Source organism: Phoxinus phoxinus (assembly GCF_949152265.1).
Source record: "Phoxinus phoxinus genome assembly, chromosome: 19".
NCBI lineage: Eukaryota > Metazoa > Chordata > Actinopteri > Cypriniformes > Leuciscidae > Phoxinus > Phoxinus phoxinus.
The window spans coordinates 4,712,620-4,738,874 of record NC_136894.1 but is presented as its reverse complement, the minus strand read 5'-3'; the positions used below and the strand labels follow the sequence as shown (position 1 = coordinate 4,738,874).

The following is a 26,255-nucleotide window of genomic DNA, read 5'->3' as shown; positions in this document are numbered from 1 at the left end:
CTGTTATGATCCAATAGTATCTGCATTTCAATAACATGGCAAAGACAGTGAATGTTTTTATTTACATAGAAATGTGTTTTGCGCTCATTTAAAGTGACTGACTGAGACTGAGTTTCCCTGTGCACAGTGCAAACAGTATGACCCAGTATTACAGTTTGTGGCTTCGTTGATACATTGTTGCCCTAAAAAGCATAAATCATCAAAGGGATAATATTTAGTTTGCAGTACATTTCCCAAAAGTCTAGCTTAGATACCTTATAAGCGTAAATGCATATGGAAATCTGATCAAATGGGCTTGTGTCAAGAGATTTCATTTGTTTTGGTTCCCATTTATTGCTGTCTATTCCCTCGTTGGGTTTGTCAATCAATTTTTTAAATATGTTAACGTCAGAACCCCTGAGCTTTTGCATAATGCTTGATTGAATATGTATTGTGTGTTCATTTTGTTAAAGTGTGCATCAATTAAAAGGCTGTGAGTTATTATGTGTGCTTGGGTCAGCAGTTGGCTCTCGGTTGATCACCAATGAATGATTGTGCATAACCATTTTAAATGCTGGGGATTGTAATTAGATGCGCATTATCTTCCCTCTTTTGTGAATAAGCTGCTCGGAGTTTTATCAACAGTGTTCACGCAACACCCAAATATCGCCTTGTTATTCAGGATCGCATTTTATAAAAATGTGCCTTTTTCTTTCTTTTTCATAGTTATTTTGTGCATTGTTAAGAGAAAAGGTCTGAGCGATTCATTACATTTGAGGCCACTCGTATTCAGCTGTGAGAGCTTTGTAATTAAATTCTGCCATGTTCACAATGAAGTGGATTTTTCCTTACCGTTCCCACTCTCGGTCTTTTGTTCCCTTTCTAGAAGCAGATTAGATTTAAGCATTCCGGGGCTGTGGCGATGCTAGGCCATTGCTCGGGTATTTCAGTTGCGTGTTATCAGATTCCATTTCTCTCTTTTCTTTTCATTTTTAATAAAGCCCAAGCCCGAACTCTGGGTGTAGCACTGCTTCAGCCTTCAGTTTATTTGCAGTGAATCAAAATTCACGGAAAAGAGTCTCCGTTTCGAGATGAGATATTGACATTTTTTGGGGGGCTTTGGAACCTTTTTCCCTTCATATTTTAGATTGTAGCTTTAGCGCCCGATAAGAGGACAGTTATGAAGCCTGGCACATTCATATTGACGGGGCGAAAAATCCTGGTAGGATTCGCCTCCTGGTCCAGCTTTATAAAGAACACGCTCTCCACCAGCTGTTAACCACTGGCACTTTTAGCACTGGGTTGCTATAGAAGCTTGGATTTCCATTGAGCTCCTTTACCATTTAATTCATTTAACAGATTGTTTGAAGCAATGCTCAAGGTTTAAAACCGCCTTTATCGACAGCATCTGTGATAAGCGGTCAGTTACAACAGAAAAGAATTTAACAATTTTAAGCGAACAGAATTGCATTTCTGAAGGTACTAAATGCCGAAATGTGCATGTTTTTGAACATGCTATGAAAAAGGTTGGTAACACTTTACTTGATGGGTGTGCATAAGACTGACATGACACCTTTTATGCATGTTTATGACAACTGTCATTAAGTGTCATTCGCTCAATTATGACATTTTTAATGCAAATATGACATTTTTTGAGATGTCTTTGTCATGACAACTTGACATAAACCAATACATCATAACCTGTCAGTGTCTTGGTAATGACAACTTGACACTATCAAGACAACATAACCAGTCATAAACATGACATAGCAGATTTAGTATCAAACTCAATAAACCACTTATCTTTATGGGTTAACATTACAATATTTTTCATTTTAATGACAAATTCAATTTGTACCACTGTAGTTGAGGTCAAGAAACATATTCCTGACACAGTTATAATGTCTTCATGACAGCCAATGTCAAAACCAACCACATGACAGTTTAATGTAATGTTAACCCATAAAGCTAAGTGGTTTCTTAAGCTTGATCATTAATCATTTTACGACATATTTATGACAGGTTATGTTGTCTTGGTAATGTCAAGTTGTCATGACAAAGACACTGACAGGTTATGATGTATTGGTTTATGTCGAGTTGTCATAAAGACATCTCAAACAATGTCATAATTGAGTGAATGACAGTTAATGACACTTAATGACAGTTGTCATAAACATGCATAAAACATCCTTCATATTCATGATGTGTTATGTCATGATTATGAAGGTGTCATGTCAGTCTTATGCACACCCCTTCAAGTAAAGTGTTTTTTGCATATTTTCTTGCATTGCTCTCACTGAATGATTTTACCGTAGCCACTTTAAATATTTTACAGGTTCACAATAAGAGAATTCCAAAAAATGTATGACTCTTGGAAGGTTTACAAACATATTTACACTTTACACGTATTAAACGTATTACACTGCTTTTGCCTTGTCCTTGCTATTGTGCCTTTGGTCTTTTGGTGTAGACGCTACAGATGGAGTACAGGATTCCTCTTATGTCTGTTTTCCAGGTTATGATTTAAATATGAGGCTAAAATGACTATAGGGAAGTACAGCTGTCGTTGTTTCTGTAAACTGCCGTGCACTTTCTGTCTTACAGATTATTCATGTTACCAACACGAGGCTGTATTTTTAAGACTTGGACGTTTTTTTTAATTGTACAGTATAATTAATGTTATTTCACCAATTGTATTTAATGCTTCAGCTTTAACCTGTAGTTTTTGTGATATCTTCTTCAGCTTAGTGTCCTTTATAATTGTGATTTGCATTAAATACTTGTTTTCAGAGTTAATGCTCTGACTGAAAGCAGAAGGGATTCTAAATGGGATGCTAAGCCACCAAAGTCTACAGAATTATATTCATATGCAGATAATGAGCATTTGTATGCAGGCTCATCTGCCAAATGTATTTCCTGTTTTGTACTAACCTAATTTTAAGCCACGTACCTTTGCGGATCCGTGCGGTTAGTCATGCATAGCTCTTCCGAAAGTAAGACAACTTTGTGTGCTATAATGTTAACTTCCCCAAGGCACATATTCTGCGGAACCACAAAAACTGTGAACTGTGAAATTTCATATCAGGATCAGTTTAATAGGATGATCATGAAGTGTAAACGTTTACACCTTTTTCAGTTGTTCTAACCTTGTTTTTGCCATGATGTGCTCATTACCAAAGCTAGTGCTGTTTTATTTTGGCCCAGACTTTCAAAATCAGTTAAAGGTAGACTATGTAACTTTATTTAATTTTTTTATATAATGAGCGAATACATCAATGAACCATCTTCCAAACAGTGTTTTTGTCTGATCCCGAGTCACTATACGGTACACCTATCTTAAGTGTGTTCAGACTATGTTAGACCATGCGGGAGAATTCTCAGAATTGAAACGCAATTGCGAGTTATAAAGTCAGAATTGTGAGATATAAAGTCGCTATTTTCTCTAAAAAATCTGTATTTTTTACCTCGGAATTAGACTTTATAACTTGCAATGGCAAGAAAAAAAATTCCGAATTGTGAGGAAAAAGTCGCAATTATCTTTTAAATTGTTTTATTCAGTGGCGGAAACAAGCATATAAGGAAGATATTTATTCAGCAAGGATGCATTAAATTAACGAAAAGTGACACTAAAGACATTTATTATATTACAGAAAATTTCTATTTCACATAAATGTTGTTCATTTGAACTTTCTATTTATAGAATCCTGAACAAATATATCAGTCTTCGCAAAAATATGAAGTCTGTTTTCAGTTAGAATGCATATTAGAATTATTTCTGAAGGATCATGTGACACTGAAGACTGGAGTAATGATGCTGAAAATTCAGCTTTGATCACAGGAATAAATTGCATTTTAGTATATCCAAATAAAAAACTGTGTTTTTAAATTATAACCCATCATATTTTGACTAGAGCACACCATCAGATCTTACCTGCCGAATCCTAATGTAACTAACAAAGACTGTTCTGCCCTCATAGTGCAGTCGCTTTTGATTTGTACACATTTGTCATTTAGGGAGATTATTTTCTATTAGCTTTCTCACAGAGCTGTTTATCCTATGGGTCATTATCAGCACAACACCTCTGATGTGCAGTGAATTTAATGGCTGGAATAGTATTTTTAAGCGCATTTGTGATTTCAGTTTGTATCTTCAGAGAACTTATGGCAGTAAAACTCAAAGGGAATTTATTCATCTTTAATCTCCAATGTATGCGCGGTATTAAGCCCAGTAATCCCATTATCCTCTCATGTTTATTCTAACAGGAACAGAATGTTAATCGTAACCTCATTACAGTTGATCTCAATGGATAGCATTAACCTTAGACACCATTCAGCAATTGTTTGATGCATTTTGTTTTGGCTGCTGTTTACTTAATACATATTCAGAATGCCCTGGAAGCTTGACTGCATTTGAATATATCCAGTACAATTTACAAGGGAGGAGTAGTACAACAACTGTCTTGCTATACAATTTGTTCTCCAATTTTTCTCTATTCTTTAGGATTGCTCAGTCAGGATACATTGATTTTGTGACAAGCCTTTTTTCAGGTCTACCTATAAAATCTCATTTGGATTGCAATCCAGACTGACTTGGCTTTTTACAGCATTGGCTGTGTAGCTTTGGCTGAATGCTTGGGGTCATTGTCTTGCTGAAAAACAAATCTTCTCCCAAATCGCAGGCGTCTTTCAGACTCTATCAGGTGTTCCTGTGGGATTTCCTCCAGGTCTTTCCTGATGTATTTTGCATTCATTTTATCTTCTACTAGTACTGGATGGTATGACGTTTTATACGGCTGCAACAGCATAATGTGTCAGCCAGTCGCTTTTTTACCTCAGTATATAGATAAACATATTTCCAGCAGGCAGGGCAGCTTTAAATTATTTGCATGTGAGAGCGATAAAGTAGCATGGATGAATATCAATAAGCCGAGTGGGATGTGAAAATTAATAGGTGCAACTTTTATCATGTAAACATTGTTTGCATTACCAAGTAGGCAGTTTGAATCAATCTAAAGTCCTTTTATAGTGTTTTTATTTCACTGTTTTTTTTCTGGTCCTTTTATTGTTTATCGCTAGGCTGTTCAATGTGAAGCATCTGTTTTTGCACTTATGCCAGAGTTAACATTTGTTATGAATAATCTTATCTTTTGGTCCGCGGCCATCAGGTTTTAAATCAAAAGAGAAAGTAGATAAATTAGATCTTTCATTTATAAATTATGTAATTCAGTATATTATTAAAAAATACAAATTACTACACTGTTATTCAACAAGCAAAAACTATATTGCTTATATTTTGGCCATAACCTCAAGCATTAGGTTTTGGTCAAAACCTCAATCTTCACAAGTCGCCCAGGTCCTGCCACAGGGAAACATCCACCGCGTGATCACAGTGCCAATGGCATGTTCCTGATGCGTTTGGCTTACACCACACATCATTTAGTCTGATTTCCAGAAAGATAAATCGTTGGTCTTTCTGCTGGCTTCAGAGTCTCTCGCGTGCATTCATAAAAGAATGCACTTAAGGAAATGGTGCACTATGATTGTTTTAGTTTGACATATCACAGAGCACAAATTGAATAAACTTCTACAAGGCACTGTAGTATATTACACTTCATATCACCTAATATTGTTATAGTCCATCGCTGGGTGATTTTTGTCATAAAACACTCCACACCGATCATACAGACATAGAGCTCATCAATAGTCATTTTGAGTCTCATAACAGAAGCTCCACATTTTAAAGACACTAGAGATCCTGAGATTGAAAAGACTCAGAGGTTGAGTGGAAAGGTCAGGGCCATAAACCGAGGGATGAAACGGACCTGTGAGTAGAACTGCTGGAGGAAGGGTTCTTGGCTGAAGGCATCATGCTGTCGAGATGAGGCTGAAGAAACTCAAACTGCTCCGCCAGGAAAACTCTGCAGGGAAGAAAAGGCCCGAATCAGAGAGCGCTTTCTGCAGGTTTCCAGCCAAACAATCACTACATGTCTATACATGCAGAGAACTGGCTGTGCTGAAAACTAGCATGTTGGAAAAATGTGTGATGTGACTTGGATGTTTGTGGGTTACATATCTGCTTTTATATTATTTTCAGGCATGGATAACAAACTGAGGCGGAGTGCTGGATATAAGGGCTTCTATTTTAAGATTGTTCAGCGACTATAAAAAGAATTCACTCCCCCAATACAGAAAATGTTCTTTCATGTCAAAGAGGGAGAAAAAATATTAATCACAAAAGTATGAAGTTGGAATGTAGCAGATGCAATATTTAGTCTGTGCGGATACTGTAGCGTTGCGTCCGGATATGCCTACTTCCATACTATATAGTAGGTGAAAAACATGACGCGAGTAGATTAGATTCTGAAGTGCACATTCATGGGAGAGGATTTGTGAATGGAAGTGAAGCCACTATCGTGTTACAAATACAACATGGCGGATGGAGAACGTTCAATTTTCATTCATACTACCAGGGCTTGACATTCACTTTTTTGCTCACCAGCCACTGTGGATAGGAGTTTTCCAAAATTACTGGATACTCAGCATTTTTTAGAAGAAAAAAAATTATATATATATTATACAGTATATAAGCCAGAGTGGCTAGTAGGAGTGACAGCATTTACACGCCGCTGCTGAAATACGCCCGTGGTTGGCGGGAGTGAATTTCAAGCCCTGCTTACTACACACATTCATACTATATAGGACGTACTTTTTTAATAGTCATGAAGAAAGTTTCAAACCAAGTGTAGCACCTACTATATAGTATGCGATTTCATACACCACATAGGTCTCTATCAGCTTTGCACATCTGGAGACTGCAATTTCTCTTCCTTCTTTTGTGCAGAACTGCTCAAGCTCAGCCGGTTTCATGAAGATCCAGATTTTTTTTTCCCTTCCTCAAGTCCAGCTATAAATTTTCAAATTGACTCTGACTTGGCCACTCTTAATTTTAACATTGTTGTTTTTAAGTAGATTTGGCTTTATACTTTGGCTCGTTGGTGTATTGGAGACTCCATTTAGGTTTCCCTGCAGTTTTTAGCATGTATTTAGACTCTTTGTTAGTTTATAATGTTGATTAGCATAAAACAAACTAGATTAAATGGTGTAAACGAAAGCATGACTCAGTCAAATGGGGCTGAACAGTTTTAGGGTCCTATTTTAACGATCTAAACGCATGGTCTAAAGCGCAGGGTGCAAGTGCACTTAGGCCTCATCCACACTACTGCGTTTTAGTTTAGAAACGGAGAATTAAAACGAATACGATCTCCGTCCACACCAGCGTTTTAGCTGCGTATTAGAATTGATCTCCATCCACATTAAAACGACTGAAAACGTAGATCACGTGACCATTCACCAACACTGGGCGTGCGCGTGCCGGTGTAAACAGGCGCATGTAGGCAGTTATAGCATTGTAAAATGCAGAATTTACTTGCACAACAGCTGCTAACAAAGACATCAAAGTCAGTAATGCTTGTAATTCGTTATCCATGTTGCAGTCACTAACGTTACGTAGTCCAGGCTGTTTTTGTATGTTTTCTTCCCGGGGACGGGTCATGTGATGGGTAGCTGACGAATCAGGGAAGGATACGCCATGACTGATGACACCCAATCATAGAGCCGAGCGTGAGCCTCTTGCGTCATCGTCTCTAAAGTCCTCCGTTTTGACCGTCTTCACTAAAACGCCCTCCGGAGATTCAAAACACAAAACGGGTCGGCTGCGTTTCTAAACTTCTCCGTTTTAGGTCTTCGTTTTTGCAGTTGTAGTCTGGACGGGAGGTGCAGACGTAGCAAAAGGTCTCTGTTTCTAAACGAAAACGCAGTAGTGTGGATTAGGTGTCCGAATCCACTTTTGCTAGTTTAACGTCAGGAAAAATGGTCATGGTCTAAAAGGGTTGTCCCTATTCTCTTAATGAGTAATGGGTGTGTCTTGGGCTTTACGTGCAATAAACCAATCAGAGTCTCATGGCGCAGTCTATTTCAGTTGCCTCAAAATAGCAACATGTCAACAGCGCCTGAACACACCTCGTTTTCAGACCAGCAGCCCATGGGCGCACAAATGGCCGCAAAAGCATTTTGCTATTTAAACAACGTGGCGCAGGATGTGAAAATGATAACTGCGTCACGCTGAAACTAGCAATAAAATAGTTGCGTCGCGCGAGCCTGGCGCCGGGTGTATGATTAGGGCCCTTACTGTTTTAGACATCGCACGTTTAAGATGTCTCTGTAGTTGGCATTTCGTTTCACATTTCATCAGACGTCGTGTACTGCACATGCCTTTGGGTTATGGACTTTTAAAGGTCATTTCATGGACAGATTGATTACTATGGACAGTGTTTTTTATATATAGTACAATCCGATGAAAGATTTCTCTTGCATCCTTCAACATAAATATGCTTTTGGAAGATATTTGTTCTGACCTCATTGAAAGGATGAATGTCATATAGTGGCCATATAATTCTGAATATATTACACTGGACTAAAGATCAATATTGCTTTCAGCTTTGAACATGGTGAAATTGGCGGCCAGGAAATGACCTCAATCTTTCATGTTTAGACCAAAGTGCAGAGACAGTTAATAGACTCTGGTCAGAATTCATTGATGCTGAATTGTCTGCTATTTGCTCTCCAAGAATTTATATACTGTAGTTCTCTGGAAAGAAAAGTGAAAACTGGGAATGTTTAAGTTTGGGATTGGTAAGATGTTTCAATAATCGTGAAAGAAGTCTCTTCTGCTCACCAAGCCAGCAGTTATTTGATCAAAAGCACAGTAAAATTTACTATTTCTTTTTTTGTAATTTGTCAAATAAAATGTCAAATGTATTCGTGTGATGGCAAACCTGAACTTTCAGCATCATTACTCCAGTCTTCAGTGTCACATGATCCTTCAGAAATCATTTTAATATGCTAATTTGCTACATAAGTAACCTTTCTAATTATTATCAATGTTGAAAACAATTGTGCCGTCTAATATTTTTTATGGAAACCGGTAACTGTTTTTGGAAATAATGTGAATAGCAATGTCTTTACTATCACTTTTGATTCATTTAAAACATCCTTGCAGAATAGAAGTATTAATTTCTTTTTTAAAAATCTTACTGGGAACAATGTATGTTTTTTTCCCCACACACACACACACATATATTAGTTTACGTTAAATGCTCTTCTAAATCTGTAAGCAATGCATGCTGACTGGATTTGGATCTCTTTTTAATTCTACAGGGAGATGTCTACACTTGTATCAAATCAAGTTCTATGATTAATTCATGTAGAACGTAATACACACATCCGCAAAGGCCGCACTTGAGCGGTAATCGCATATGGGCTGAATTGGTTTGTGTAGGATATTGGGAAATAAGGCTTTGAATATTAATGATGCAATGGCAAATATCAAATCGCATTGCACTGTTGTGATATCTCAAACCAATTTTCATGTTTTGTGAGATGATTCCTCAAGTTCATGCGAGCTGTTTTCACATCCGCTAAAGAACAGATTGTTGTTGTTGTTTTTTGGCCTGCTCTGAATTGTTTGCAATTTTTGATTAAAAGGATAGGTCTCTGTCATCATTTACTCTTGTTGTTCCACAACCACTTTATTTTCTTCATTCCGTCAATCACAAAAGGAGATGCTCACAAAAAAGTCAGGATGTTCACATTGGTCTTTTCCATCTTTTCTCTTATTTCAAGAGTACATCCCATGTACACTCACTGAAGCACTATTTCTATAGTGAACGAGTGAGTGATTTCAGAGACAGCTCAAGTTTTAGTTGGTATTTATTTATTTCCAGTTAATAATTGTAGTGCTCTAACATTTCAGTTTACATTTCTACTTTTATATTTTTATAATTAAAGCAAGGAAGATTTTTTACCTTAAAATAATGTTTCCAAAATCGTTTCAGTGGTTCATCAAGTCATGATACTTATGCCTCTGCATTGCGGTCCTTTATCAGCTATAACCACACTATGTAAGATTGCCAGATCGGGTCGCGTTTCTGCAGTTCTAATGAGACATACAAAATTCTGAAAAAAAAGTTCAGAGACTACAAATTTGACTTGCTTTACGTCAAGCGTTACAATAGTCATTATTTTGTTTTTCTTCGTTTCTGATGTCGCAATACATCATACTTTCATGAAACCATGCAACATACTCAACCTTGTCTGTGGACATGGTTCATTTTAAAGCCGGTGCTGGATAAACAGCGAGCGTGCGTGCGACAGTAGCTGCGGTAGGCTAAATTATTTACGACAGCAGTAATGGACAATTCCGCTTCCAACCTGTAGGACGACCGGCCGCAGAGGAAAAGTTCCTTGGTGTTGCTTTAATATTTAATAATAATTATTATTATACAAATATAATTAATGTTTATATTTTATTTCTTCTTTATTTAATTTAACAGAAAGGTTTTTGATAGTTTTAATTAGTAATAACCCTGAATCAAAGGGTTTTGCAACGACAGGAGGTGAATAAATGACTGCACTTTTATTTTTTAGTGAATTGTTCTTTAGAGCAGACTTTTAAATGAAGTGATTACAGTTTGATTATATGGTATTTGTGTTAATGTGACATCTAAATGGGATTTCAGTTAAAGTAAATGTGAATAAATACAGAGCACGATTTGTTAATTTAGGGTTTTAATGGCTCTCATTAGGTTACGTCATGGTTTTCTTTGGCGAGTGTGTAGGCCTGTGCCATTTGCTGCAAAGCACTCTTGAAAATGGTTATTAAGGACTGTAAGGACGCTTCACCTTACAACCCCCTCTTTCAGGTACAGGATGATGGGAAAGCAGAAGCGTGTGCAATCCTACTTTACATATGGGCACAGCATTAGCATGTGGTGGCAGAACTCAGTTCCTCATTAAATAAATGTGTTGTTGTTGTATACTGTGTTTGGTCTCATTTGACAGCTCATTTACTCATTACTTTTATTATTTATTGTAACCTCTAAGGTAGTTATCCACTTTCTGGTTACGAAAATCGAATATTACTTACTGGTGCAAAATAGTGTTAGAAGAACATTGTGTTTACTGTATGTCCAGCAATCAGTGTTTCAAAGGAAAGCTTTTTATACACAAGCCATTTTTCAGGATAATTGGTTGAAAAAAACAGTTCCAACACTACATGTGCACATTTCTGTATCTGAAATCAAAGCATTCACGGCATATTATTAAACCTCTGTTCATTTTGTTTGTTAAATAAATAAATACTGGTAGTATTTTACTGGAGTCTGGATACCATTCTTTTGAGGAATAATTTCAGTCCTATTTCTGTCATTCGAGTCTAGGGCCCTGTTTACAGCTGGTATTAAGATGCGTTTTGGTCGATCGGATCACATGTAGACGAGGAAGACACATTCCTGTTTACACCTGGTGTTTTAATCCGTCTCTTTTGCCCACTTTCAACCACTTCTGTCCTGATCTCTTTGAGGGGGAGGGCATTGTACAATATACATATGAACGCGCCCGGAGACGATGGAAAAACATACGGAGAGCATCAGCTTTAGTTTCTCCTGTGGCAGCCGCCAGACCACTGCGAACGCTGTGAGTGTGTGTGAGAAATCAGGAATGGTGAGAGAACTTTGTGCTTGGTGCGATTTTCGCCTTCAAACCAAACTTGGGTCTCCAGCCGACAACGTTTAAATCCCGTCTGGCTAGCGCGCTTCCCATAATGTTTCCGCATTAGGTCAGTAGGCGGAGAGAAGACGGTCTTTTGTGGCTGTTCAAATACATTCGACCACATGAGCGTCTACACTACGAAAGCAGTCGGGTCGAATGCGTTTTCGACTACCTCTGTGGACAATCTCGAAATGTTTTAGACCCCGTTTACACCTGTATTTAGCGTCATCCACTTGTGACCCACTCGACCAAAACTCATCTTAATACCAGGTGTTAACAGGGCCATTTTTAGATCTGTAGATTGTTTGCTTTGTTCCAAAACAGGGACTTACTTTGTTACAATGTTGCAGTTTTTTCTAAGTGTACCAAAATGTGTTTATGCAAGTCACATGTGAGTAAAGCTGTCCTCTTATTGGTCATATATGTTAATTATATTATGAATGTATTGATACTGCTTGGTCCGTTTGGTTTCTCGCCTCAACCGAAGCGCGAGTTGGTTTTAAAACGGCCTCAATGTTTGTTGTTGTTCCTGCAGGAGGCTGGAGGGGAGAGCGCAGGTCCTCATGTGTCTCCTGAGGAAAGGAAGGAGAAGGTTCCCAGTCCTCATCTCAGTCAGCTGGTGATCCTGACGGCCAGTGATACGCTCTATGGTTTGGCTGAGAGAGTCGTCGCCACTGAATCACTGTAAGCTACTATAAACCGGCTTACTTAAAGACAGAGTTCCACATAAAATGAACGTTTTTATTATTTATTTACTCACCCTTGTTTTCCTTACAAAATATGTGCAGTAGTGGCCAACAGTTAAAAAATTGACATCTTCACCCTTTATTCAAATATTATTAAAAATGTCTTTAAAACGATTTTTTAGGCATGTTGGGTAGTTGTTTTGATTGTGATAATGCAATGAAACTTGGCAAACTGTGTGGACATAATTTTTGGCCAGGCTGTCATACAAAGAAATTATGAACACCTGGCAAAACGAGAGAACTAACGAAACATTAATAATAACTGATTATGTTGTAGTCAGTGTAGGCTTTTTCCTTTTTGACCTTTTTTTTTCTATGCATTTTTTTTATTAGTAAAATAAAACCTGTAGTTTGCCTTAATTTGACTAATAATTTTATATAACAACCTTAACCAGGTTTAGTGTTTTGTTCTTACCTAATATTTTAAATACTTTAAAAATATATCAATATTTTCCTCATATGTTGATGGTTTAATTGAACTTGTAGGGTCATTAAAAACAAATATCCCTTCCGGACATCACTTTTGGCCACTGCTATATATATATAATATATACACAGCATTATTTATAATAATAAGAACTAATTAAGATTTTAATGTTTTTGAAAGAAGTGTCGTATGCTCACAAAGGCTGCATTTATTTTACTGCATTAAAGAACCAATTTCTTTATATTTTTTTATAAAAAATAATATCTTAAAAAATAAGCATAGTGCATTTAAAAAAAGAAACCAGCCAGGCGGTATCAGCTTCATATATCCCGCTGTATGTGTGATTTCTCTGTAGCGGAAGCACACAAATGAACACATTTACATTAAAAATGAAGCTTACTGTTGCTAGGTGTTGAATGTCGAACCTCAGCAGCCTCCTTTCAACCCCAAGCCTGTCTATCCAATCAGTCATATCACTGTGGTTGTTATCTAATCAGCGAAGCCCATTAAGCCTCGCTCTCCCTGCGGATGAGTCTACAGGAGTGGGCTGAACCAGCTTTAGCAACAGAAAGGGGAGTTCATTTCATTAAGTGATGTGACACCGCAGGGGCTGATGAGAGCTACCTGAATCTCCACCACTATTCCAGAGCAAGTCGTCAGGCCTTCAAACCACGTTTTATCTTCCAGTCCTCCGATTCTGACCTTTTCCCATCCGACTGATTGTTCAGCAAGACGTTAAGCCTTCATGAAACTGCAGGGAATACTCCCTTGCAAATTCACAGAGAGAGTTTGATCCTCCCTATAGTTGCTTTGGATGCATCCAGATGGCGTTCGATTCGTGCCAAGCATTGTGCTGGAGAACCTTTTCAAAGTCTTAGACTGAAGACGGATCGGAAGATCCAGAGTTTAAACCTGGAAAAGGTTCTTCTTGGGAACGAATGGCTGTCTGCTTCCACCGGATGCACAAAGACTCAACCACATCGAGTCATTAAAGCGGTGAAGATCTGGGCTCTCCTTGTCGAGCATGTTCATGCTCAGAATGCACTACACTCAAAAACACCACTTTTTTTTTTTTTTGGAGAAGGTTAGTGGCAGTGCAACCTCTTATTTGCGCCCCATCCTCCCCCGCACTTCCTTGCTTAATGGAATAATCAATGAAGGCTTCAGAGTCTGAGCAGAGAGCAGGCGTGAGCATGTGAAAGATAAGCGAAAAAACAGGGTCTCGTTTCTTTCTGGGTGCTGTATTTATACAAGCGTAACCATACGAATCTTCGATTATACCCTATTCCATCAACACCACATGTATGGTGAGACGAGAGACCTTTTTTCTCATTCTAAATCAAATATTCTCTTTATTAAATGTGTAACAATGGGACAAAAACAAGCGACCACTTACTCAATTAAAAATCAAGCTCTGGTTCTTTGGCCTTTTACCTCCCACATAAATGCTATATATTCAGATGTCATTTGTTTCCACTCTGACTGTGATACACTTGATTCACTGATTACCTGCACATTTATTTTGCCTGTTCTAGTTAGAAAATATTGTTGCTGGCTAATCATATATATATATATATATATATATATATATATATATATATATATATATATATATATATATATATATATATATATATATATATTAGGGTTGTGAAACGATATTTTATTTAGATACACACAAGTGCATGTATACATTTAAGACAATTTTTTATATATATATATATATATATATATATATATATATATATATATATATATATATATATAATAAAATATTTATATATAAAATAAATTATATATAAATCTATATACAGTTTAAGCAAATATTTCTTAAATATATACAAGCGTGTGTGTATTTATATAAAATAATTATACACAGTACACACACACATTTATTATGTAAACACAAACTTTTATTTTGGATGCAATTAATCGCGATTAATCGTTTCACAACCCTAATATATATATATATATATAGTTTGCAAAGTTAGTACTTTCATTTTGCAAGGCACATTAAATGGACATTATAACATTGTAAATGTCATTTAAAAATATTAAACCGCACAACTGTTTACAACATTTATAATATTAATAAATGTTTCTTGAGCAGAAAATCAACATATTAGAATGATTTCTGAAGGATCATGTGACACTGAAGACTGGACTAGGAATAACCTTTGCCATCACAGGAATAAATTACATTCTGAAATGCAGTATATTACACTAGAAAACAGTTATTTCACATTGTAATATTTAGAGTAAGCGTTAGTGAATTGTTTTTACTCTGTTTTGTTTTATTTGATTAAATAAATGCAGCCTTAGTGAACATAAGATACTTTTTTCATAAAGATTAAAAATATTTCATCAACCCTAAACTTTTAAACGATAGTACACGGAAAATCTAAAAATCTAAAATTTAAGTTTCTAAAATAAAATATATTTGTCATGAAATGTTTTCTCAAAAAAAGTACAAAGATTTAGGTTCATAAACTCCTGCATAACAATATTCAGTACCTCACAGAAAACCGAATTCCTCAACATATAGCTTTTCATATTCTGCTTTCTAATCTACTCTAGTGTTCATTAGGTGTTATATGCAAATATTTGGACTCTTATTGCTCATTGAACTCTTATCTCAGTATGTGGGCTGTCATTAGCATAAATTACCTGGCGGTGTTTGGTGAGCAGTGACTCTTTATGAAGGTCCCGGTTGTACACCGCCATTGGCAGCGTTAGGAATCAGTGATTTATAATTACGTCTTCTCTCAGATAATTCTTTGCCTGCAGATTCTGTTTTGATTCCTGGATGCTGTTGATTTGCTCAGACAACATAAATGTATTTTATGACTGTGTGAGCCATCTTTTTTTTTTCAAAGTTTAGGTTGTAAGACAAAACAACAGAAAAAAATATATATATTCAGCAGTTAGAAAATTATGCTAACAAATGGTAATTTACGATCTCATTACATTGCCTTTAAAAAGTATCCTCCCCATGGACTTTTTCATGTTTTGTTGTTTTAAAGCACTAAATCACAGTGCACTTAATTTGACTTTTGCAACAATTAACACAAAAGCACTTTATAATGTCAGATTTCTAGTCCCTACAGAAAAACGCAATTCAATGCATAATCAGCCAAAGTCCGCATATTTATGCGAGGGCCGCATTTTTTCAAATACGGAGCACTTTCGCCGCATAAATAGCCGATTTCCACAAGCAAAATATGCAGGGCTTGCATAATTTCATAATCCCCGCATTTTTGTTGCAAAAAAGTCACATATATCTTAGCAGAAAGTTGAAACATGTTGCATTTACTTCACACAAGAGCAGCCATTTTCCCCTGAACGGTATGAAGTGACGTAGTTACGCGACGTGAACATCATCGAAAAGCTGCAAACCCCGCAATGAAACCATGATGAAGTCCGCAAATCAGTCTCATTTGCCAACAAAAATAAGCAAAGCAGTTTCCCAGTGTGTTACATGACAGTGGAGGCAAAATATTTTGGAAGCACTTATTCTAACAGAAGATGTCTGCTTTTTATCTGTAAAACAGGATAGCATATTCCTAAAGCTACAGAACTTGTTTGACTCATCAATGTTTTTTAAGTTTGAGCCATGTGTTTATTAAGGTCTGAAATAAAACAAGATGAGAACTTAAATATTTCCAGCACTTTCTGTGATGTACTGTAGTATGCTTGCTTATCATAGGAAGTAATAGGAAATGACTCTTTACATTAAGGTAGTAGCCTAGTGAGAACAGGGTGTTGGGGAGTCACTTTTTTCTCTCTTTTTTTATCAAACCGCAGTTTTTGCAAGTTCCCGCAATTTCATCGCATAAAATTGCTTAAATATCCCACATATTCCATCGCATTTTTTAAGAAAACGTGCCGCATAATCAAGGATTTTTTTCCCGCAACAATCACAAAAAAAACTCATTTTTCTGGAAGGACTGGACAGTTATACAAATAAACTTTTATTTTTACCAATGGATTGTTTTAGTTTTGAATGGTTATTTGTTTGACACACTTACCTTAGGTCAGGTTTTTTAATAATTTAATTTATGTATCTCTCTTTAATGTGTTTAATGCTTTAGATGTGGACAAAAACAAATGTCAACTGCGGTGCGTAGCCAATGTTATTTAATTGATTGTAGAAATCTACATAAATACTGACTTGAACGGGAGAAAACTATTACTTTGTGTTTAATAACTAGTACATTTTGACTGTGGTTCAATCCTCTGTGGTTCAATGCTGTAATTTAAAAAAAAGACTGAATTCTTTTTATAGTAACTGTAGCTCTTAATATAGAAGCCCTTATATTTAGCACTCAGTCTGTTTGTACTGTAGATCGTGTCTGAAAAAAAAATGAAAGCAGGCAAACAGAAGCCTGAAAAATTAAACCTTGAACTTCCAAGTCACATCACACCTTTTTTTTTCACCACTGTAACTAGTTTTCAGCACAGCCAGTTCCCTGCGCGTAACGTCATGTAGTGATTGTTTGGCTGGAAACCTGCAGAAAGCGCTCTCTGATTCGGGCCTTTTCTTCCCTGCAGAGTTTTCCTGGCGGAGCAGTTTGAGTTTCTTCAGCCTCATCTCGACACCATGATGCCTTCAGCCAAGAAGCCCTTCCTCCAGCAGTTCTACTCACAGGTCCGTTTCATCCCTCGGTTTATGGCCCTGACCTTTCCACTCATTCTCTGAGTCTTTTCAATCTCAGGATCTCTAGTGTCTTTAAAATGTGGAGCTTCTGTTATGAGACTCAAAATGACTATTGATGAGCTGTATGACTAAATATATGCATATTTAATTACAATGTAATTTGTTTTATCTTTACATCCACAGATTAATTTACATGCACTGTCAAATAAGTCAATAAGTCATGACAACATGTACTTTAACTCATCAAAATACGTGAATTAATTTCAACTTCATTTTTAAGTTATGCGAGTTTAACTAGGCAAGTGAAAATTACTTAAAAATGAGTTGAAATGACTTAATTTAAAGCAGTAACTGAACTTAAGTTTTTGAGTTGATTTGGGGGAAATTCATTCCAATTTTAGGGCATATGTCATTTTTATGAAGGTCCTTATTCATTGCAAGTATCATTAATAGAACTTCCATTTGGAGATTTCATGGTTTATTTTTCATTAAATACTTTATTTCTGAGTACATAGCACTTCATGTACAGCAGCTGTCTCAACTACTTAAAAATGTCTTTGGATATTTGACTAATACTAAACTGTTTTCCATACTTTTGGCCGATGGTTATGTATAGATGCTCTTTATTTTGACCTTTTCTATGCTCTTTTCTCCATAGACTGTATCTACAGCCAGCGAGCTCCGCAAACCCATTTACTGGATTGTGGCGGCCAAAGCCATAGATTACGAACAGATGCTGTTACTGATGGCTGGAGTGAAATGGGACATTAAAGAGATAATGTCACAGCACAACATCTATGTGGATGTCCTTTTAAAGGTAATGTGTTTTTGAGGTCGTGCAGTGGGTTTTATGTGCGAGAATAACGTGTGGCCTCCCTCCTCTCTGTTCATTTTCACACTGAGGAGAACACACTTAGACGCGCATCAGTAAAGATCAGCCAACCGTTTCTCCACTCATATTCTTGGCTTCCTTAGTCAATTACAACACGGCTTGTTTAGTTTTAAGGAACTGTCATACTTCAGTGGCAGAGCATTGCAGACATGTCCTATCCACTCGTCTGCTGTACTCACCTGACACGACGCTCGATGATGGAAATGTGTGGTGTCAGAACGTGTGTGTCAGAAGGTTATCCAGAGGTCTAAAGTTAAGGTTGACATGCTGCGTTTAACTGAGAGAGACAGGCGACGACTCAAACACTCACTCAAGTGACGGATGTGATTATGGGTTGGCTTTACTGATGAGGTGAGGGAATATCAGCTCCTGGGTGCTACAGTGTGGAATTATTGATTATTTATTTATTTATTTATTTATTACATACTTTCATGTACGGCATAAGAGGAACATTATTTCTAAAAGTAACGCATTACATTATCGCATTAGTCATAAAATGTGTGGTATTAATACTAGATGTTGCATTGCTTCAGTTATTCACTGCATTATGTTTGAATGAAATTATTTGTTTATTTTAATTTGAATTGCCCTTTATTTAACCAGATAAAACTTTCTGAGATTTAAATCTCTTTTCCAGAAGTGACCTTTCCAAGATGAGCAGCACAACATTATAAAAAAGAAAAAATCACCTTAACATTAAAAACTAATCATCAAAACAGTTAAAAACATTTACTAATTGTTTCTTTTTTTAACAGCTCACCAAGCAAATATCTAAAAATATTAATTCTTGTTAATATTATAGTATTAATATAGTGTTATATAATTTTGTATAATAATAGTTATTGTAAATTTTATATTTTTTATATTATTTTAATTATGAATTGTACAAAATTCCACACACCCGTCCCATACACAATACTGTTCAAAATATTTGAGGTCTTGGGTCTAAGAATTTAACGTTTTTTTGAGCAGCAAATCAGTATATTAGAGTGATTTCTGAAGGATCATGTGACACTGGAGACTGGAGTAATGATGCTGAAAATTCAGTTCTGCCATCACACGAATAATTTACATTTTAAAATATATTAAAAAAGACAACAGATATTTTCAATTGTTTCACAATCAGATTTTCAATCAGATATTTCACAATATTAATGTTCTTACTGTAGTTTTTGATCAAATAAATGTAGTGAGCATAAGAGACTCAAAAACAAATCTTATCGACCCAAAACTTTTGAATGGGGATTTATATACGGTATAAATATGGTGTGTGTATATATATTTATGTATATATATATGCTGTATGTATGGCTATTTTGCCATACATAATATACTTTATTATCAGTATTTGATTTGTGAATGAATGTCATTGCTGGCACAGCATATAAATTCTCATCCAGTGAAATCAAGTCTAATGTGTCGTCATGTGCAGTGGACCTCATGTTGTTGAACTCATGCCCACACACACAGCTGCATGTTTAAAGTGAGATAATTCCTGCTCCTCTGGGTGCTGCTGCGGAGAGACTTGTGGGATCTGAACTTTTGAATGAAAGCCCAGTACAGCTGTCACTGTCCCCCTGTCACTGCCGCCATTGCACATGCAGCACATTACCAATGCATGGAAATGATACGTCTGTGTTATAAAATACTGGCCCTATTGTGACTTCTTCTGAAGCAAACAAACAAGTTGAAGCCCACAACGAGCCGGGTTGATTGATATGTTTACCCTAAGGTTGCTAGTTAGCTTTCTTCATGCAGATTTTCTCCAGACATTTTTTTTCCTCCATGCCTAATGACTCTGCCTCATGAATTCCTCTAGATTGAAAGATCACGGCTATCAATTATTTGTCAGGATCTGAATTATTTAAATGGTCAGGCTTTGGGAGTCACACTCAGAATTTGAGGGGCAAGTTTAAGAGCGGGAAAGTGATCTCATGTCTCAGTTAAGGATCACTGGACGGAGGGTGTCTCATTCCTTTGCATGTCCACATCTCTTCTTTAACCTCTGCTCATTAGCCCATATGAATTTTGCATTGGGTTAGGGAGCGATTTGAATGGCTGACGCATATATAAAGAGACAGAAAAAAAAAGCTCTGAGAGCAGATGGGGTTTCACAATTGAATTATCTCTTTGGCGTATTTGCTGAGGAAGCTCGCTGAATTTTGAAATATGCATAATCATGTGGATTTACATAAGTTCCTGATCCGAGCTGCAAAGTTTTAGTGGGGAATGTAATGGAGCTTGGCTGCAAATGAAGAAAGGAGGCTCACCTTTGTGCGCCCGCTGAGTGAAGCGCTGTGCCCGTTTCTCTCGGTGCCACCGCTGAAGTCCTGCGCCAAGTCTGTTTGTTGAAGCCAATTTGTCTGGCTTTGCCAAGCTTACTGAATTAATCATGTATCTGCGGAAATACTGCAGTGACTCACATTGACTCTTGCTCTATTTAAAATAACCATGAAAATGAAGTCCAGGTGCCTGGGCACATAAAGGACATTTGCTTATATATATAAATAAATGGTACAATTACTTGCCTGCGTTATAGAGCAGAAATGCACTGTTATTTGTCTCTAACTGCCATCATTTACATGCCTTTCTCAACCTGTATGACTTCTGTGGAATGCAAAAGAAGATATGTTTCTACAGTTTTTGTCCATACAATGGAAGTCAGAGAGTACATTGAACCCTTTAGACTTTAATTGTATGGACAAAAAAAAATCTCCTTTTTTGTGTTCCTCAGAATAAAGAAAGTTATTCAGACAAAGAATGCTTTTTTGCAGAATAATGTAGAATTTTCCTGCTTCACATTATTTTCAGAAACCAGAAAAGGTTTGATTATTCAGAATATTTGAAGGACATGAAACACATTTTAATATTTTATAATAGAAAACGTAAAAAAAAAAAAATTATTAAAGCACAGCTTAACACAATTTACCCCCAAGTATATGACACAGTTACCAGTTTTTATAATTTACTTTATTTTTTTAGAAAATAGACCATTTATGTGTGAGACTCATTTTTAGACCTGGATGCCTTTTCTGTGTAACAAACAAACAAATAAATAAATAAATAAATAATGCTTAAAACACAAAAAAAAGTAATAAAGAAACCGTTGTAAACATAAAAAAATAACTTTTCTAATGTGATCTCTTAATCACAATAATCTGTGTATGTCTGTATATAATATAATAATTTCTAAATATAGGGTCATGTGACAAAAATGATGCAGTTTGCCAGATTAACGCTTACCCACTGACTCACTCTTATAGATAATGTTGGGAAAGAGGCCGAGAGGTTAATTAAGAACCCGTTCCAACGCTCGCACAAACTCTGAAGGTTAAATGAGATTCTTTGCTTTCTTTTTTCTGGTTGATTTATAAGACTGATACTGTGACCATTCAAAGCAATACTGAGGACAGCTCAGAAGTGACATTTCAGTTCTTTAGGACTTGAGGATGTAAGTGGGTTAAACCTTTATGTGGGATTTTCATCAAACAGCACAAAGCCACACCAGATTTTTTTTTTTTTTTTCGTTAGTTACAGTACGTAATCACTTTTTTCAAGTAACTAGTAAAGTAACAACAATTTACAACTACATTTTTTATTTAATTTTTCAAATAAGTAACAGCAAATGTTTTCCTATTTATTGACTGACTCTCCAATCCCCATGTTGAGAGAAACCGTGCATAAGTGCAGAGGCGTTGTGTGCGCTGTGTGAACATGATGGTTATTGTAGTTGTAGACTATATGTGAGCAGGTTTTACTCATCTCACTTGCACAAAAACAGATTCAGTTTTCCTCAGAATTAATAAAAAAGAGTGAAATGCAAACTCACAATATTACACAAACATGCAATAAGTAAATATGTTAAGTAACTAAAATATTTAATCTCACTTTATTTGCCAGTGTCTTTGATACTGACCTTTTGATCCAATTCAACCTTACGAATAAGCAAAAAATAACTTCACATAAACATCACATTTGTTTTTCTTTTCTTTTTCACTGCTAAAGTAAAAGTGTTGAACTTTCTTTTCCTGTGTCTTGTTCTGCTGTGACCCAGAATAGCAGCACAGCTGACAGGTTTGTTTGACTGGACAGGTGGGAATTTGCCTCTTTTTTTTTTTCTTTTTCTTTTTTTTACAAGAAAGCGCATATCTGCAAAAGTAACAATGCATTACTTTCCATTAAAAAGTACCTAAGTAACGTAATTAGTTTGTTCGAAATCGAAACCTGAGCCTCCTTTCGGTTTGCATTGCTTTAATACTTATCAACGTGACTGAGATTAAATAATCGGATCTATGTTTGCTGTGATTAGTTTCTCCGTATTAATTCTTAAACTGTCTCTTGCTGGGCCTATAAATTATAATTAGATACTGAGAAACCGTAATCTTTAGATCATCACTTTTGCATTCTTTTTAAAACCATATTTCTACGTCGTAAAATAAACTGGACGTTTTAAAAATGAATTCAGAAGATTAAAGGTAGCAAAAATAAACCCGGACAACTTGCACAGCAGTTTTAGTGCTCTTGGCTTAGTATCAGCATTCAAGGTGCGAGATCACAGTACATGTGGTCCTTGGCTCTCAAATGAGCCATATGTCATTGTGTTAAGAAAGTTATGGGTGGGTTTTCCTGTCACAAGTGAAAGAGAAATGGGCTCGAGCACAGCTGAATCAACACCTCCGTGAGAAGCCGGCTTATACAGTACTGGTTTCTGAATGTGCCACGGCTTTATCCAGACATCTGCACTGCAGGAACTTAGAGAGAGCTTCTGTGAATAACCTGAATCCTGTAGGTTTGACAACATGGCCTGCCAGTGTGGCTCCAGTGAACGTTTATAGACTCCTGTCACGCTTCTCTGACTCTGTTATTAATTTTCTCCTTTGTTGGGATTTCTGGATTTGTCTTAAAATACTATTTGTAGCCTGTTCTTGACCTCTCATGCTGATGGTTCCAACAACACCCAATAATAATGCTGATGGTTATGGTGGCTTGTTAACAGCAAGCACTGCACACTAGGGAGGATGCAAGACTAAATGGTTTTGGGTCAATGACAATTAAGTGTACACAAAAAAATAACAATCTTTTAACAATCTAGTTTAAAACACATTTGCCAAGTTCTTGGAAATGTACTATGTGCATTCATAATGGTTTGAAAAACTTTCATGCCGTTTTCAAGAAATGTTTAAATTCAGTGTGCTGTGGTGAAACCAAGTACTACAGTAATATACTGTATTTTCTGTGTACTTAAATATTATTTTGAAATATATATATTTCTAAAGTTAAAAAAGGGGGGAGGGGTATTTTTCATAAATATTGTGAATTATTAAATCACGAATATATTTACATTTTTGAGGACTTTTTATATATTCTGAAAAAATATATTTTATATTTTTTTGGACAGTTTTATAACCCTGACATTTTTTTTTTACTAAATGCCGCTCCAAAAAATATGAAAATTAACTTTAATTCCAAAATTAAAAACATGCTCATCATTGCATTTTTACTATTTTTTTAGTATTATTATTATTATTCAATATTTATTTATATTACTTTTTAATCTCTTTAAATGAATAGATCCAGACAAAAATGAGTGTCATGACATTTGACCTTCATGTCATAAATTGTTTTCTGCAGGAGTTTGAGAAGTTCAACCAAAGAATGGGAGATGTGTCGAAAATAGTTCGGATTCCTCTGCCTGTGTCCAATGTCTTATGGGAGCACTGCATCCGTCTGGCCAACAGGACATTAGTGGAGGGGTAAGTGACCCACCGAGCTGAACCAAATGTGTGTGTGTGGAAGTGTACGAGACCACCTGCTCTCACAGACTGTTTTCATTGGAACACCGGCCATTACAAACCACTCAAGCCTTAACCCAAACAAAGAAAATAGTATTTACCTCTCAGCTTCTCCTCAAGGATTTGCCTATATTAGACTTATAGAGAGTTTTCCAGTTCCTCCTACTGTACTATCCCCCAGAGTCTGGCATTGCCACCATCTTGCTTGGTATTATTGGTATTGGCTGTATTTGGTTAACGCCAAACATAGCACTTTACTTTCAGGCCAAAGAGCTCAAGTTTAGTCTCATCAGACCACAAAATATCCTTCCAAAATTGTTCATGTTTTGTCATATGGTTTCCAGCAAATTCCAGGCATGACTTCATGTTGGCTTGCCTCAAAAGTGACTTTCTTCTTGCTAGTCTCCCAAAGAGGCATGAGGTGTCAAGTGCTGATGTCTAGACCGTTTTCCCAGTTTTTCCCCTGGAATTCCATGTAGTATCTGGCATCTTGTTCATTTTTCTTACAAATGCCCTTTTTGCCCGGTTGCTTGGTTTTATAAGATGGACTGACCTTAAAAGTGTTTGGGTTATGCCACGCTCTTTCCGGTTTGCTTTAATGGATGTTGAAGGTTAAAAGCTTTGCCAATCTTTTCACTTTCCTCCTAACAACAACTTCTTGAAGTTCCTCAGGCAGATCTCAATTGATTTAAATCTGCTCACAAAGTCAGTGATATTTACGGTGCAAGCAAGCACGAGTGGATTGAGACATGAGCATAAAGCTGCAACACTGATCGCTAGATAAATGAATGTCTCAACCAATATAATAACAGAGAGGATGAGTCCTAATCAATATACATTTTTATTAGTTTTCATCAGGCATTACTCCAGTATTTAGTCACATGATTCTTCAGAAATCATTCTAATATGCTGCTTAAGAAACATGTATTATTATTATCAATGTTGAAAAAAGCTGCTGAATATTTTTGTGGAAACAGGGATACATTTTTTTCAGGATTCTACGATGAATAGAAAGCTTAAAAGAACCGCATTTATTTGAAACAACAAAAAAAACGTCCTTAATTTAATATTACTGACTTTGAAGAGTTAGAACATATACAGTATATGCTTAAAACATGGCAACAAAAGCATTTTATCCTGTCATGAAAGCAGACTTGTTTGATTTTCTAGGACTTCCTCCAACAATATGTTTACTTTTAAAGCAAATATCTGATAACACAAAAGGCAAATGTTCTGGCCAGATGCTTTTAATCCACAGCCATATGTACAAAAACAGCAAACCTGAATGAAAGCTTTAGCTTTTCTCCTTCTTTATTCCTCTACTTAACTCATGGGGTGTTTTTACTAGCACGAGGAGCTTTTTGGCCTTTTCGGTTATGGTGTGGCTGGCAGTGATTCTTATGGGGATGCAAAGTAAACCCTTTATCACTCGGGATTCGGGGGAGTGTGAAACGCTGCAAGAGACACTACGGTTTTCAGCTGCATCCTTGATCTTGTGTTTGGATCAACTCTCATCACTGTATTAATGTGAAGGAGTGTGTTTCTCTGTTTTTGCCTTCTTCCTGAGGCGTTCTCATACTGTAGATATTGTAAAAATGGATTAGCTCTGTGGATTCATCAAATATCTGTAATGATTTTGTGCTATGAGCAGAACGGCTTTGTTGCTCTCAAGTAACTGCGTATGTAAATCCATCAGTGTTTGATTTTCTTCGTATTCTTCTTTCCTCTTCTTGCACCATCTTTCTTTGTACCCATCTGCTTGCCATTAGTCAAGAGCTGGATTATTGAAAATGAACATCAGGGATTTTTGTGTGGCACAGTGACAAGCAACTTAGAAGCCATGTCTTCTCCAGAGAGCTGTTGTCAACCTGTCTCCCAACACTCCTTCCTTGCCCCAGTATATTATCTCCAGTGTGCCGCAATCTTGCAGCTCGCAGACTTGCAGAAACGCTTTTGTACTCGTCACCTCTTCAGTGTAATGGAGATATGCTGGAAGCACATTTGACACAACTTGACAGACACCTCTTGACTTCAGAGAGGTTCTTCGTGGTGTATCTTCAAGCTTCACTGTAGACGTCAGGATGCAGCTGCATGTGAGATGATGATGTATCAGAAAAATGCATTTGTCAAGCCATTTATCCATTGATTATTCATT

At 36.5% G+C, this 26,255-nt stretch overlaps 1 protein-coding gene across 2 annotated transcripts in view; it reads left to right on the top strand.

Annotated features, from left to right (window-relative positions):
• The window catches only part of vps50 (VPS50 subunit of EARP/GARPII complex), a 122,962-nt gene that overhangs the window by 91,145 nt on the left and 5,562 nt on the right, over window positions 1–26,255 (top strand). For both annotated transcript variants that reach the window (XM_079591911.1, XM_079591910.1), the window contains 4 exons: window positions 12,122–12,270; window positions 17,311–17,407; window positions 18,075–18,233; window positions 23,940–24,061. In XM_079591911.1, the coding sequence (XP_079448037.1) occupies window positions 12,122–12,270; window positions 17,311–17,407; window positions 18,075–18,233; window positions 23,940–24,061 (527 nt within the window). The remainder of the gene's footprint in view (window positions 1–12,121; window positions 12,271–17,310; window positions 17,408–18,074; window positions 18,234–23,939; window positions 24,062–26,255) is intronic.